Below are 14,611 nucleotides of genomic sequence, written 5' to 3' on the forward strand. Positions count from 1 at the left end.
TCAAAGGAACCTGCAGCTTTCCTGACAACTCCTCGCTCTCCCTCCTCCTAAGAACTGGAGCCCTTTTCTGCTTTTTTTTTTAAACCTTCTGCTACCATATCCACCACTTCCACCACCAGATCCATAGCCACCACCATAGGGACTGCCTGAGCTTCTTCCACCAAAACTGCCCCCTTTCATGGGCCCATAATTTGATTGCTGTTGTCCACTATAATTTCCAAAGTCATTATAGTTCCCACCACCACCATAGTTACCTCCACCAAAATTTCCTCCTTCGTTGTAACCATCGTATCCTCCTCCACCACCACCATATCCACCACCTTGGTTTCCATATCCTGGTCCACCACCACCATAGCCTCCTCTACTACTGTAACCAGGACCACCACCAGAGCTGCCACCATCACCTCCAAATCCATTATATCCACCATCACCACCTCCGTAACTACCTCTGCTGCCACCACTTCCACCACCATAGCCTCCTCTTCCACCAAAGTTTCCACCACGATCAAAATTATCTCCACCACCTCCAAAGTTTCCTCCACGACCCATAAAGTTGCCAGATCCACCTCCACGACCTCTCTGTGATCCAGCAGACTGCATCTCTTGTTTAGAAAGGTCCTCTTTCACTTCACAATTATGCCCATTAATAGTGTGGTATTTCTGAACAACAATTTTATCAACTGTGTCATGATCATCAAAAGCGAATCCTCTCTTTTTTCCACTCTGCCTGTCTTCCATAACTTCTATGCTTTCGATTTTGCCATACTTTTCAAAGTAGTCTCTCAGATTATATTCTTCTGTATCTTCTTTAATACCACCAACAAAAACTTTCTTCACGGTTAAATGGGCACCAGGCTTTACAGAATCCTCTCTAGAAACAGCTCTCTTCAGTTCCACCACACGCCCATCAATCTTGTGTGGACGAGCACAGATTACAGCATCCACCTCTTCAACACAAGAGTAGGTCACAAAACCAAAGCCCCCGGAACGTTTTGTTTGGGGATCTCTCATTACCACACAGTCTGTAAGTGTGCCCCATTTCTCAAAATGTTCTCTTAAGCTATCATCTGTGGTTTCAAAGCTCAGACCACCAATAAACAGCTTCCTCAACTGTTCTGGTTTCTTTGGATCATGGCCCTCCCTCCCCCCGAGCGGCGGCTGTAGCTTGAGTTTTCCTGCCTGGCCCACAGTCAGGACAAATCTCTCTCACCTGCCAGTCCCACAGCCTCTCAGACCCGACCAAGTAAACACAGAGACTTATATTGGTTTCAAACTGTATGGCCGTGGCAGGCTTCTTGCTAACTGTTCTTACAGCTTAAATTAATCCATTTCTATTAATCTATACCTTGCCACATGGCTCGTGGCTTACCGGTATCTTCACATTCTGTTTCTCATCGTGGCGGCTGGCAGTGTCTTTCTGACTCAGCCTTCTACTTCCCAGCTTTATTCTCCTCTTTGCCCCGCCTACACTTCCTGCCTAGCCAATGGCCAATCAGTGTTTTATTTATTGACTAATTAGCAACACATTTGCCATACAGAACATCCCACAGCACTTCCCTTTTTTTTTTTCAAAAAGGAAGGTTTTAACCTTAACAAAGTAAAATTACATATAATTTGGGAATTTGGGCGTAGCTTCTCTTACTACTTCCTGCTGGAGGGGGGCACTGTGTCTTATGGGGATACAAAGAAAATTTTAGGATTATGGAATAGTCCATGAGGCTGTATTGTCTGAGCCAGTTGCCTTCAAACCATTCTGGATGTTGGATCATCTGGGCCATGGTGTCGTCGGAGACCTTTCAGGGGGTCTTGGCTGGTCAAACCTGATGTATCTTAATCTGGAACAAATCCATAGCCTTTGGGTTTCTGTGGAAACAAAAGAGACTCTTTTCCAAAGCAACATATCCTTATATCCAAATTTTGAAGTCAAGGTATCTTTAAAGTATACATATTGGTTTAACTCAGCTTCCTTTACAATCAAATATCTCTCTGCAGTTAAGAATCCCAAAGACAACACAATGCAGATTCTCTGTGTAATATCCATTTTTACATGGCTTATATTTTATACCACCTTTACTGTCTCTTTGAAGACTTTATTTTTTAAAACTATGTATTTGTTTCTATAACTCTATATATCTTTTTTGTCTCTTTCAAGCCTACGCATCTTTTACACACATTGTAAACTATTACATCTGAATCTGTCTTATTGTGAATCTATTGCCTTAAACTACAGCAGCTGTGGCTGCTGGCTCCACCCACCTCAGCTTCCCAATGTGGCGTTTTCCACCAGCTCTGGGAGCTATCGTGGGTCTATGCTTTTATCCAAGCAGTGTATAGCCCAGAAACCTCTTTTTTTGTTTTGTACCTGCAAAGGCTAAATCCACCACGCAGCTTAATGTGCCACTTGCAGAGGACTCATTCCCGCCATACTGCAGGTCGAGTGCGTACGCTAGGAACCCACAAGTAGCTCAAACCGGCAGCTGCCGCTCATTTGAGAGAGACAATTAGGAACTGTTTTTAGCTCTGTTTTAGAAGATTTTTTCAGGTTTTAGGTGGAAACTCTTGCCACCACGTTGGACGCCATTTGTAGCTTGAGTTTTCCTGCCTGGCCCACAGTCAGGACAAATCTCTCTCACCCGCCAGTCCCACAGCCTCTCAGACCCGACCAAGTAAACACAGAGACTTATATTGGTTACAAACTGTATGGCCGTGGCAGGCTTCTTGCTAACTGTTCTTACAGCTTAAATTAATCCATTTCTATTAATCTATACCTTGCCACATGGCTCGTGGCTTACCGGCATCTTCACATGCTGTTTCTCATCGTGGCAGCTGGCAGTGTCTCTCTGACTCAGCCTTCTACTTCCCAGCTTTATTCTCCTCTTTGCCCCGCCTACACTTCCTGCCTAGTCAATGGCCAATCAGTGTTTTATTTATTGACTAATTAGCAACACATTTGCCATACAGAACTTCCCACAGCAGGCGGCGGCGACGGCCGGAGTCAGGCTGGGGGCGACCGGGCAGCAGTTTTACCTCCATTTTGAGACCGGACTCGCCTCTTACAACTCGAGTTCAATATCCAAAGATTCTTTGCTTAGGGCTGGAGAGATGGTTTCCGTGGTTAAGGGAGTTTGGTTCCCAGGCTCACAACTGCCTAATAAATCCAGCACTTGGGTTTTTAGTGCCCTCTTCTGGCCTCTGTGGGGAACTGCACTCATGAACACATGTTTCTCTGCAGCACATATACATGATTTTAAATAAATGGAGAAAACAAAATTTTAAAAAAGCTTTTAAAAACACTCTCAATTTTACCTTTTCCTCTTAAGAGAAGGCCTTCTGAACTATGTTGGACTCAAATTCGCTAACTCCAACTAGTCTTGAGCATCCCATTTTCCTGCCTCTACCTCCCTAGTGTTTAGGATTATGACCCACGACAACATACATCTCAGATTTACCTTCTAATGTGAACAATTGATCCCACTTATGAACCATATAACAAGAGAAACAGCAGCAGTCACAACCACAGAAAGGTTCTTTGGAACGAGGCTGTTGGAGCTCATGGCAAATACTTGTGATTCCCTACAAGGAAGAGGCGTACCAGGTGTTCCAGGGCGTCTTCTCCTACCCAGTGAAGTGGAGACCAACACAGTCTATGAGAGACTTTCTTAAAATTCCAAACAAAGGCTCTTCAGACTCAATTACTTTCACTTTACTATGGTGAGCACTAGGTCAGAAAGTTTGGTAGCTTGTAGAATCTTCTGGAACAAAAGCCATTCCACTGGTACTGAAAAATAGAAAACCAAAGCTCTCACTTCAAAAACCTATCTGCCACCCTCTTTTGCTGTTTTTGTTTGTTTGCTTTGTTTTGTTTTGTTTTGAGACTGGTGTCCTAAGAGGGTGGGCTGGCTTTGAACTCTTGCACCTATTTGTCAGCCTCTGCAGGAACTGCATCTGGCCTGGCCATCCTGGGTCTTCACAATGGACATCTTGCCCTCTTGAGAACTTGGGCTATAAAGAGTCACCAGGCTCTGAAAAAACCATGCAGGCCTAGCCCTGACTGGACCTGAGCTAAAAGGAGACTATGGCCTCCTGGGCCACTTCGGCTTTGCTGCTCTCTCATGGGACTCTGAAGAGATGGTTGTCTCCCATCCATGGTACTCCCTCTTCAGAAGCCCTGAGCCCAGCCACCCTGGCCTGGGGCTGTTCTCACCATGTTGAACTCCACAGACCTCCTCCATCACCTCAGCAGCTCCTCAGCAGTTCCTTAACCTCCTCTAGCCTGTGCCAGCTCAATGGTCCAGGCAGGAGGCACAGGGTGGTGGGGAAGGTCAACAGTGTCAACCTGGTTGCTCATTGGGCCAGAGTGCCTCAGGGGCGAGCTTAGGCCACTTATCCCATTTATGATTGAATGTGTTGGTTGAGGCTCTATTTGAGGTATGAGCACTTTAAGATGGAAAGTGGCTTTGGAGGGAATGATCGGGAGTGGCTCAAGGGGCACAAACATTGAGGAGAATCTAGAGAACTGGGGGACTGCACTTCGCTGACCTCTGGGTTTATACAGGACTAGTAGGGCACTCAGGCGCAGGTCTGCACATGAGTGACAGGGGGGAGGTCTTGTTGCCAGCACTGCACACCAGCCATTCCACAGTCCTCTCACCACGGTTTACTAGTCCTATGACATCTCACCTCACCTCACCTCACCTCACCGTGACAGCCTCACCTTACCTAGAGCAGAAAAACAGTTTGGTCATGCCTCGGAGGCCACCAGATCATGCTGCTTTATTGCAAAGAAAAGAAAACCGATAAGCAGTTAAGTCCCTTTCTGAATACCACACACTGGCTTGTATGTGACAGGGAGCCTACCCAAGTCAAGTCCACACAGAGCTAGAGTAAATTTTGCTCCTATTCCCCAGAACTGGCCAAGAACTACTGTGTTTGGTCCCAGTGTGGATTCGGTACCTAGTAATGTTGATTTTGTATCAGGCTATCAGCTTGGCATTCCTGTGACTCAGCATGGACAGGGAGCTTTCAGCTGGCCTGCACCCTCACTATTCCCCTGCCCCAGTGATTTGGTAAACATTAGGAATGTAGAATGACACAGCGGCTCCTGGCTGAGAAATAACAAAAGCACAAGGTACAGTGAGTTTATGATCTTTAAGGTGGGAGCTGTCATGCAGAAGGGAAAGGAGGAAAACAGTTTGTGTCCAGGGAAACAGATTTTATTTTGGTCTTACCATGGAGGCTTCTCAAGTTGTGCCTCCTCTGTCTTCTATCAGGATCTCTTTTGGGACAGAAGATGTTGTTGAACTAGTTGCCAAGATAGAGAAATGATCTGGGGCTTGGATAATGCTGAAAGGTGGAGGCATGTGCATCCTTCATCAAAGTATCCCATCCAGAGCTTTGTTCTTCCAAATTTCCACTCAATATCATCATGACCCTGTGAAAGATACAAGCACAAGGTTTGAGGGGGAGGAAACCGGAAAACACACATATGTCTCATTTTAAGCCTGGAGTTGCTTCTAGAGAGGCCAACTTGGAAGTAGCTATATAAACTCCAGCTACATATACCTTATAAATGCAAATACTTAAATCTGACATTCCAGTCTGAGAAACACATTTTATTGTTATGGTGATGCATGCCTCTAAACCTAGCTACTCAGGAAGCTGAGACAGAAGGATCATGAATTTGAGAATTGCCTGAGAGTAAGATCCTATCTCAAATATAAGAAAAAGTGATAGGGATGTGGCTCAGTGTTGGAGTGCTTAGTGAGTGTGAGACTCTCGGTCCAAGTCCTAGAACAGAAAAATAAAACAAGAGTCGGGGAGAATGAAGGGAGGGGTGGAGGAAAGGAATTGTGGAAAGATCACACACAGGGATCCTCAATGGTCTATGCCTAACAACAGAAAACAACTATGAACAACGCAAATATTCAACAGTAGGATGTTCTTTAAATAAATGCTGTCACAACAACAAAGTTTCATACAATATAACTTTAAAATGTAAATCACAAACACTGTGAAGCTTCTCAAGTTGTGCCTCCCCCATCTCCCACCAGGGTCTCTTGGGACAGAAGGCGTTGTTGACCCAATTGCCATTTATGAATGGAATATATGTGAATGTGTGCATCTTTTGAAGACCTTGAGTGTAAGAAAGCAATGTATAGTGAGTACAAAGATCTCATATATTCAACAGAAAAAAAATAACATAATTATATGTTCTAGGCAGGTGTATACTAAAGCACAAATCATAGCTATTTTAAAGAGGTAGAGATGGGGTTAAGGAAATTTTTAGTTTATATTTTTGGGAGGTTCATGAAAGAACTGTATTTTTCACTATTCATTACCTAAAGTCATCAGCAAGAAGAAACAAAATCACTTTTTTATCCCCAACTGAAGGTTCTTCAGTTCTTTAGGACAGCAAGCTATTTGTAAGCCATATTTCCCCAAACCAAATTCTCTAGCCCTGCATTCTACAAACCTCTACAAAGCCTCAAGTTGACAGTCACATGAAGGATGCTTGCCCTGGTGAGGATGTGCTGGTATTTGAAGGATTTTCTAAATAAATATGCTGTGGAAGGATCCTTCTATATGCTGTGAATGTGTGTTGTTCTCATTGGTTGATAATAAAAGCTGATTTGGCCAAAGCCAGGTAGAATAAGACTGGGTGGTAAAGCCAAATGGAGATACGGGGAGAAGGAATGGCAGATCGGGGAGATGCCAGCCAGCTGCCAAAGAAGCAAGACATGTAGAAAATGAGGTAATAAGCCACAAACCATGTGGCAAAGCATAGATAAGAAATATGGATTAATTTAAATGTAAGAGCTAGCTAGTAAAAAGCTTGAGCCATTGGCCAAGCATTTATAATTAATATAAGCCTCTGTGTGGTAATTTGGGAGGTGACCTCTAGGTATAATGGGGCATATGGGACAGAAAGCTCTACCTCTGTTTACATAGGGTGTTCTAATGTGTGGCCAAAATTTCCACATAAAACCTGAGAAAGCTTTTAAAAAAAGATTCTAAACACACAAAAGAACAGAGTCAAGCATGGCTTCTTAGTAGTAGCATTTTCTTGGGTGGGCTGTGTTTGCTGGCAGTAAGCAGGGGTGTAGCTCCTTTAAGATGTGGCTTCCTGGTTCTTGTTAGCAGCATGGACAGCTCTTTTGGGAGGTACTGCTACTAAATACTTAAATAGGGTTTATGAGTAGCAAGCGGCTGGACCCACACTTGGTGACAGTGTGGGTCCAAAAACTTCCCAGAATTGAGGCAGTAAACATGGCTCACACCAGTACCTCTACTATGAAGCTAAGCTCTCATGCACCAAGGAGCTGGGCAGGGCCATCTGCCAAAGCCGCTGCTTTAGTCCTAGCCACACCCGCTTAGTAGTTGAAATGCTCATGTGGTCAGAAAAAGAGATATGCAGTAAAGACAGATTAAAAAAAAAACAAAACAAAAAACTCTAAACAAGTTACATTGTGCTTAAAAATATACATAGACTTGGGAGAGAAAAAGAAAAGGGGTAAAGTCCTTAAAAAAGAAATAGAGTAGCCGGGCGGTGGTGGCGCACGCCTTTAATCCCAGCACTTGGGAGGCAGAGCCAGGCGGATCTCTGTGAGTTCGAGGCCAGCCTGGGCTACCAAGTGAGTTCCAGGAAAGGCACAAAGCTACACAGAGAAACCCTGTCTCGAAAAACCAAAAAAAAAAAAAAAGAAAAAAAAAAAAGAACTAGAGTAATAAAAAATATAATAAGCCACGTAAAGATGGAAAATACACAGAGAATCTGGATACCGTATGTTGTATTGTCTACATTTTTTTATGGCTAATGGACAAATGACAACTGCTGAGAAACATTTGATTATAAAAGCTGCTAGATTAAACCAACCTATATATTTTAAAATCATCTTGACTTCAAAATGTAGTAGAGGTACTGGCAGGAGCCACGTTTGTGGGGAGTTTTTGGGCCTACACTGTCACCAAGTAGAACAGCTTCTTGCTTCTCATAAACCCTATTTAAGTATTCAGTAGCAGTACCTCCCAAAAAAGCTGTCCATGCTGCTAATAAGAACCAGGAAGCCACATCTTAAAGAAACTACACCCCTGCTTACTGCCAGCATATGTTACTTTGAGAAAAGGTTCTGATTTTATTTGCACAGGAAATGAGAGGCTCTAGATTCATTCTGGGTTAAGAAAAATCAGGCTTGATCAATGAAGACCTCCCACCCCGGAAAAATCTCCAATGGGAACAGATGGCCCAGATGATCCAGCATTTCAAAGTGCCTCTGTTGCAGTTCCTCTGAGTTCTACATCCAGAACAGGATGCAGACTGCAATGATCCAGCTTCACAAAATACCCCAGCCATGACTTGACCACAATTCTAAATTTTCTCATGGTCTCCATAAGATTACCAGTGCCCACAAACAACAGGAAGTAGTCTAGAGAACTATATCCAAATTCCCAAAATATTGTTTATAAATGTTTGTTTTCATTTAGGGGGAGTTGGTTATAAACTGTTAATGGTCATAGTCAATCTCTTTCTAAAGAAGAAAGGAGAATATGATATAGAAGAAATGGCAAAAAGGGTAGATTATTGTACTAAAAAAGGGTAGATTATTGAATCTATTTTAATCCAAAAAACAACTGTTAATCTCAAAATATTTTACATGGGTATGAATTTTAGTTTGTTGATACAAATTTAAAGTTAATTTTGCTATATGTATATTTCTACTCTTGTTTAAGATGCTATGTTTATGCAACTCATTTAAAATTATAATGTATAATTTAGAAATACAGATTAATAGTCATCTTTAATAGTCAAACTTATAGTCATGTTAGCTAGGTTACCTAGGTATGCAAAGATATATTTCAGATAGGTAGTCTTCAAACACTTCAAAGAATATGGTATTTAAAATGTTTTAATAACTTAGACTTTTCATGACAGTGAGACATGTCTGCTCCTGGCAGCACCAATCTATTTCAGAGAAGATAATGAGCATCAAAGAAACTCCATATGGAGTTTACTTTCTTTGTGGCAAAAGTTAGCCACTGGGCAAGAAACTGTCCTGGCTTCAACTACTGACATTTACTGTCCAAACTGGACCAGCAGGACACAAAAGAAAGTGACTGCAGAACTTTGCCAAGATAAGGTGGGATAGTCCTTCAAAATTCCTGCTCCACAGATAGGTGTGTCAGATATGCTAGGCCTGTAGGCCAAAGATAGATGCTCCAACATTACAGAGAAACTTTGGGTGACTGTCCAGGCAGCCTGATGTCCCTGTCATTAGGTAACATTTCACCCTTCTGGGATCTTTGATGGAATGGAAGACTAGACAGTTATAGTTTCCTTTAGTTACAATAAAAGATATTAGATACAAAATTTTAGACTCACCAAGATAAGATGGATGATTAGGTGTTTTCTCTAATTTTGTCAAATACAAATTGACTGGATATTGTAGCTACAATTCTTGCTTGATAACTGTTTTGTTATATGTAATTTTACTATGTTAAAGTTAAAGCCTTCCTTTTTGATTAGCCAAAGGGGGAAATGTGTGGAATAATCCTCTTGTACACTGTAAAGATTTGTCACTTGAATTGGTTTAATAAAATGCTGATTGGCCAGTAGCCAGGCAGGAAGTATAGACAGGGTGACCAAACTAAGAATGCTGGGAAGAGGAAGGGTGGAGTCAGAGAGTTGACAGCCATATGCAGAAGAAACAAGATGAGAATGCCATACTGAGAAAATATACCAAGCCCATGGCTACATATAGATAAAAATTACAGGTTAATTTAAGTGTAAGAGCTAGTTAGTAATATGCCTGAGCTAATGGCTGAGCTTTTATAATTAATATAAGCCTCTGAATGATTATTTGAAAGCAGCTGCAGGATGGGGTGGGACAGAGAAAAGCCTCTGTTTACATAAATATTTTTGTAATGTAATTTACAAAGACTAAAATTCACGCACTATAAGTGTTTTCACATGTGTAGCTGTGTAATTACCATCACAAGATACATAGACCAACACACTTATAGTGTTATACATTTATAGAACTTTCTTTTGTGATTGGGTCTTGCTGAGTAGCTCTGGCTGGCCTGTTAATCACTTTGTAAGCCAGCACAGCCTCAAACCTATGGCAGTCCTCCTGCCTCATTTCTCGAGTGCTTAGATTATATATAGACGTATGCCACCAAGTCAGCCTGTTTCTAGAACTTGAAATACAGTATGGTGTGATATAAGCAACAACAGAATTAGGATGTACAACAGTTATGGCCCCCTCCAAAGTTCTCTAGTGTTGCTCTTTGTCATCAAATTCCCTAATGTTTAACCCTGCCAAGTGATCATCTCTTCCCTGTTCCATTAGCTTACCTTTACCAATATACTATATAAACAGAACCATACTGTAGATGTAACCAACCGTCTTATTAAATAAGAAACACAGAACCAATGCAAAGAAGAAAGCCAAGAGATCAGAGCTAAGAGCCTTACCCACCTGCTGCAGCTAGCGCCTCTTAAGCCAAGAGACCTCTCTGAAAGAGAGCTACTTCCTGTCTGTTTGTCCTTATATAGACTTTCTGTTCTGCCTTCTCATTGGTTGTAAAACGAATCACATGACTGCCTCGTCACTGTCTGTTGTACAGCCCTCCAGGTCTTCTATGGTATTGAGATTAAAGGCGTGTGTCTCCAGTGCTGGCTGTATCCTTGACCACAAAGAGATCTACCTAGCTCTGCCTACCAAGTGCTGGGATCAAAGGCATGCGCCACGAATGCCCAGCTCTGCTATGGCTTACTATTAGCTCTGACCCCCAGGCAACTTTGTTTATTAACATACAAATAAAATCACATTTCAGTACAATTAAAATATCACCATACCATACAGTTCATAGCATTTGATATTGGTTTATTTCACTGGGCATGATACATTTGAGATTCATCTATGGTTTTATATATCAGTGTGTTCAATCTTACTGCTGGTAAGTTTTCTATTAGTTGTATGTATGATAGTTTATTTATTCACCCCTTGAAAAAACACTGAATTGTTTCTAGCATTTAACAATTAAAGAATGATGCTGTTATGAGATGTATGAGTTTTTGTGTAAACATAGGTTTTATTTCTCTAGCTTCACTAGGAAGGTTATTACTAAGTTGTGAGGTTAATTTTTATTAATTAGTAAATTTTATTTAATTCATAATAAGCTGCCATTAGTTCTCCATATTCTCAGTGCTTGTGGTGGTTTGCAGCAGGGTCTCACTGTGGTTTTCAATGACATTTCCCTAATGGGTGAAAATGTTGAATATTCTGCAGATGTGCATATTTGTCACCTGTCAATCTTCTGCAATGAAGCATCTGTTCAGATCCTCTCTCCATTTTTATTGGCTTGTACTCATTTTGTGTCCTACATTTGGAGGAATGTGTTTGAAGTTTTCAAAAACCTCACTTATAATTCACTCCTAAAAATGTTCTTCATACATTTTTCAGCCTCTTGTCAACCCAGCTTACTTATTTTCACATGCAGTGCTTCTTCTCTAAAAACAAACATCCTGCTGAGAGCTTCCCTCCACGAATGAGCTCAGGATGAGGTCACATAAAGCATATCTCAGTAAATGGGGGTTAGTGAGATGGCTCAGTGTGCAAGGTGCTTGCTGCCAAGCCTGACAACCTGAGTAATCAGCACTCGGGAGGCAGACCCAGGTGGATCTCTGTGAGTTTGAGGCCAGCCTGGGTTACAGAGTGAGTTCCAGGAAAGGTGCAAAGCTGCACACAGAGAAACCCTGTCTCAAAAAAGAAAAATAAAAAGAAATATGTGGATAAACGTACAGAAAATTCAAAGTCAGTATTATAAACCAACCCACTTAAATACAGGATTGTAAAAATGACATAAATTTATCTACACAAAGCTGAGTGGTGGTGGCACACATCTTTAATCCCAGAACTCAGTAGGCAGAGGCAGGTAGATCTCTGTGAGTTCAAGGATAGCCTGGTCTATGGAGCAAGTTACAGGACAGCCAGGGATACACAGAGAAATCCTGTCTCAAAAAAAATTATCTGCACAAAATCTAATGGCATGGTAACTGTCAAAGCATACATTTGTCATGGCATATCTTTCAATTTATCACACAGGAAGAGTAATTATTAACTTAAATCTTATGTTATTCAACATTAGATAGTCTCAAATTGAAAATTAGATATTGAATTAGATATTAAAGACTGAAAATAAGTACATAAAGGGAAGTAAAACATGGAACAATAAAGTGATTTATGAATAAAAGTTACCTATGGATTTAAAGGTCATCAACAAATGGCTTGGTTACACATTCAGCATAAATTAGGTCATGCCCTCAGTGAATGCAATCTGATATTTAAGAAAGTAACATAAACTATGTAAATGACTTGACCATTTTTTTCATTTCTTGAGAATGACAATTTCAAGATAAAGGAATGAGCGTATTCATTTTCTGGTAAGTGTCTGCTTTATGGTCCATGGAGAGTCCACAAACTTTTAGCTACACCTATTGCATTAATTAAGGGGAATCATTGCAGATTTTCACAATGTTAAAACTCTCATTCACAAAAGAATCCACATTCATTAACTGTTAAACTACTATAATGTTCAAAAAAAAAAAGTCTCATGCTCTCCAATCAGCAAATTGGGGGGAATTACTTTACCATAGGTATTTTTGAGGAAATATAATTTAGTATATATTATTCAGTGTATCTGATTTAAAAGTTATCAGGCACAAAGCTACATTTTTTGTTTGAGATTTATTGTTTGTGTTTTATGTATATGGTTTTTTCCCTGCATGTGCACTGTGTGGTTGCTTGGTGTCAGAGGCCAGAAGAGGGGATAGATCCCTTGGGATTGTCCTTAAGCTGCTAGAAACTAAATTCAGGTCCTCTGCAAGAATAGCAAGTCTTCTCTTCAGCCTCTAGAGGCACATTATTGGTGAAATTATTAAGGCCACTCCACGTAGTTAAAAGGGAGGTTTATTTTGTGGGATAACTTACAAGTGAAGGGATAGGTTACAGGGTCTGGAAAAGGTGTAGCGCAGTCTGGTGGTGTTCTCTGGAGAACTCTGCTCGGTCAACCTCCAGCGTCCAGAGTCCAGGAACCAAGAGAGCCAGTGCATCCAGATCTCAGGTCTTCAGCGTCCTCTCTCAGCCCCACCTTGTAGGCGTGACAGTTACTGAAGCCTCAATGGGGTTGGAACTTCCAGATCAAAGTTGGAATGGCTACCCACTACAGCACATCTTTAACATCCCCTCATCCCTCTTTTTAGATTTCTAGCCAAAAATACCAACTGCTTCTGGCATTAGTTTTTGCCATTGAGTTCAGCAGGAATCCCAAACTTTTGCCCAATGCATTTCTGGAAATTGGCTTTGACATAAACTCCTGTGATATGGTTGTATTTTATTATGGAATAAGGGCTTGGGATGTAGCTCAATATCAGAGCACTTGTCTAGCATGCACAAGGCCCAGGGTTCAAGACCCAACTCAGGAAAAACCCCAAATTACTATGGAATAATTTTGGATGCAAAATGTAATAAAATGTTCCTAATTACATATGTGGAAACAGAAGATTTGAAATAGCACTTACTGGTGCAATGTGGTCAACAATTGCCAGATTTCAACATTCCTCCAGGTCTTCCAATATTCACAGGTGATGTTGTATGGGATGGGAGAATTGAAAACATGCCTTCATTAGTATCATTCTTGAGTGTTTAGAGAAAAGGAAAGGAGAATACTAGATTTCTGAAATGGAAAATAATTTGGAACTTTATGAGATATCAGCATTTACTTTTTAAAATATAATTACTCTAGAAAATTAGGATAGTTGTATTTTGCTTGTTAAATCTAAAATTCTCCTTCTTGTACACTAATTGTTTATCCACTGCCTCATTGGAATGGCTACAAAGCACAGTTTCAACCTCACCATAAATAATGCACATTACAACATACTCAATCTGTATATGCCCTGGCCCACTCCCTCCGTGAGATGCTTCTTCAGCAATTTGATAACCAACCAACTGATAATGAATCAGAAAAAAAATTCATTTTCTAGAAGGTAAATTTTCCTCCAAATGATGCTGTTCAATTCCACTAACATTTTTGGATATGTTTTTATCCAGATAAGAAAGATTCCTTAAGATCTTATGGGTTTCAGATTGATCAGTGATTTTTTTTAAATGAGGGAAAATGACATATGACTTTATTGATGGGGTGAAAATTGTCCTTCCTACTGCTTCAAGCTGGTACTTAACCTCAATTCAGCACTTAGATTCATGGTTATCATCTTCCTTATGTATCATCCTATGTTCTGCATCCCTCAATTTATCTATAGACCATTTCATTCTATCCTGAGTAACCATGACCTATATCCTTATCTGCGTCATGTGGCTCCCAAAGATACATACCTTGCTTTTGACATGGTCTCCTTGAAGCTCCATTTCAGCCAGGTCTGGGTGGGGATGGTCACATTAAATGATGAACAAAATGTTCAGTTTCTCTCAGAGATAAGATAAGTGACTCTTTTCGCTAATGGGTTACAAGATGTAATCCATTCCTGGCACTGGAAATTTTATTTGGCAGCATAACACATAGTTGTGGCATTATCTCCCCCATTATATAG

General features: G+C 40.9%; 1 protein-coding gene across 1 annotated transcript in view; it reads right to left on the bottom strand.

Annotated features, from left to right (window-relative positions):
• LOC128119337 (heterogeneous nuclear ribonucleoprotein A3-like) overlaps positions 1-14,611 on the bottom strand; it is a 19,840-nt gene continuing 5,229 nt past the window's right edge. The window contains exon 2 of the mRNA XM_052752749.1: positions 1-1,179. Within this exon, the coding sequence (XP_052608709.1) occupies positions 1-1,179 (1,179 nt within the window). The remainder of the gene's footprint in view (positions 1,180-14,611) is intronic.

The sequence above is a fragment of the Peromyscus californicus genome, unplaced genomic scaffold (genome assembly GCF_007827085.1).
Source record: "Peromyscus californicus insignis strain IS unplaced genomic scaffold, ASM782708v3 Scaffold_23__1_contigs__length_62951481, whole genome shotgun sequence".
Taxonomy (NCBI): Eukaryota; Metazoa; Chordata; class Mammalia; order Rodentia; family Cricetidae; genus Peromyscus; species Peromyscus californicus.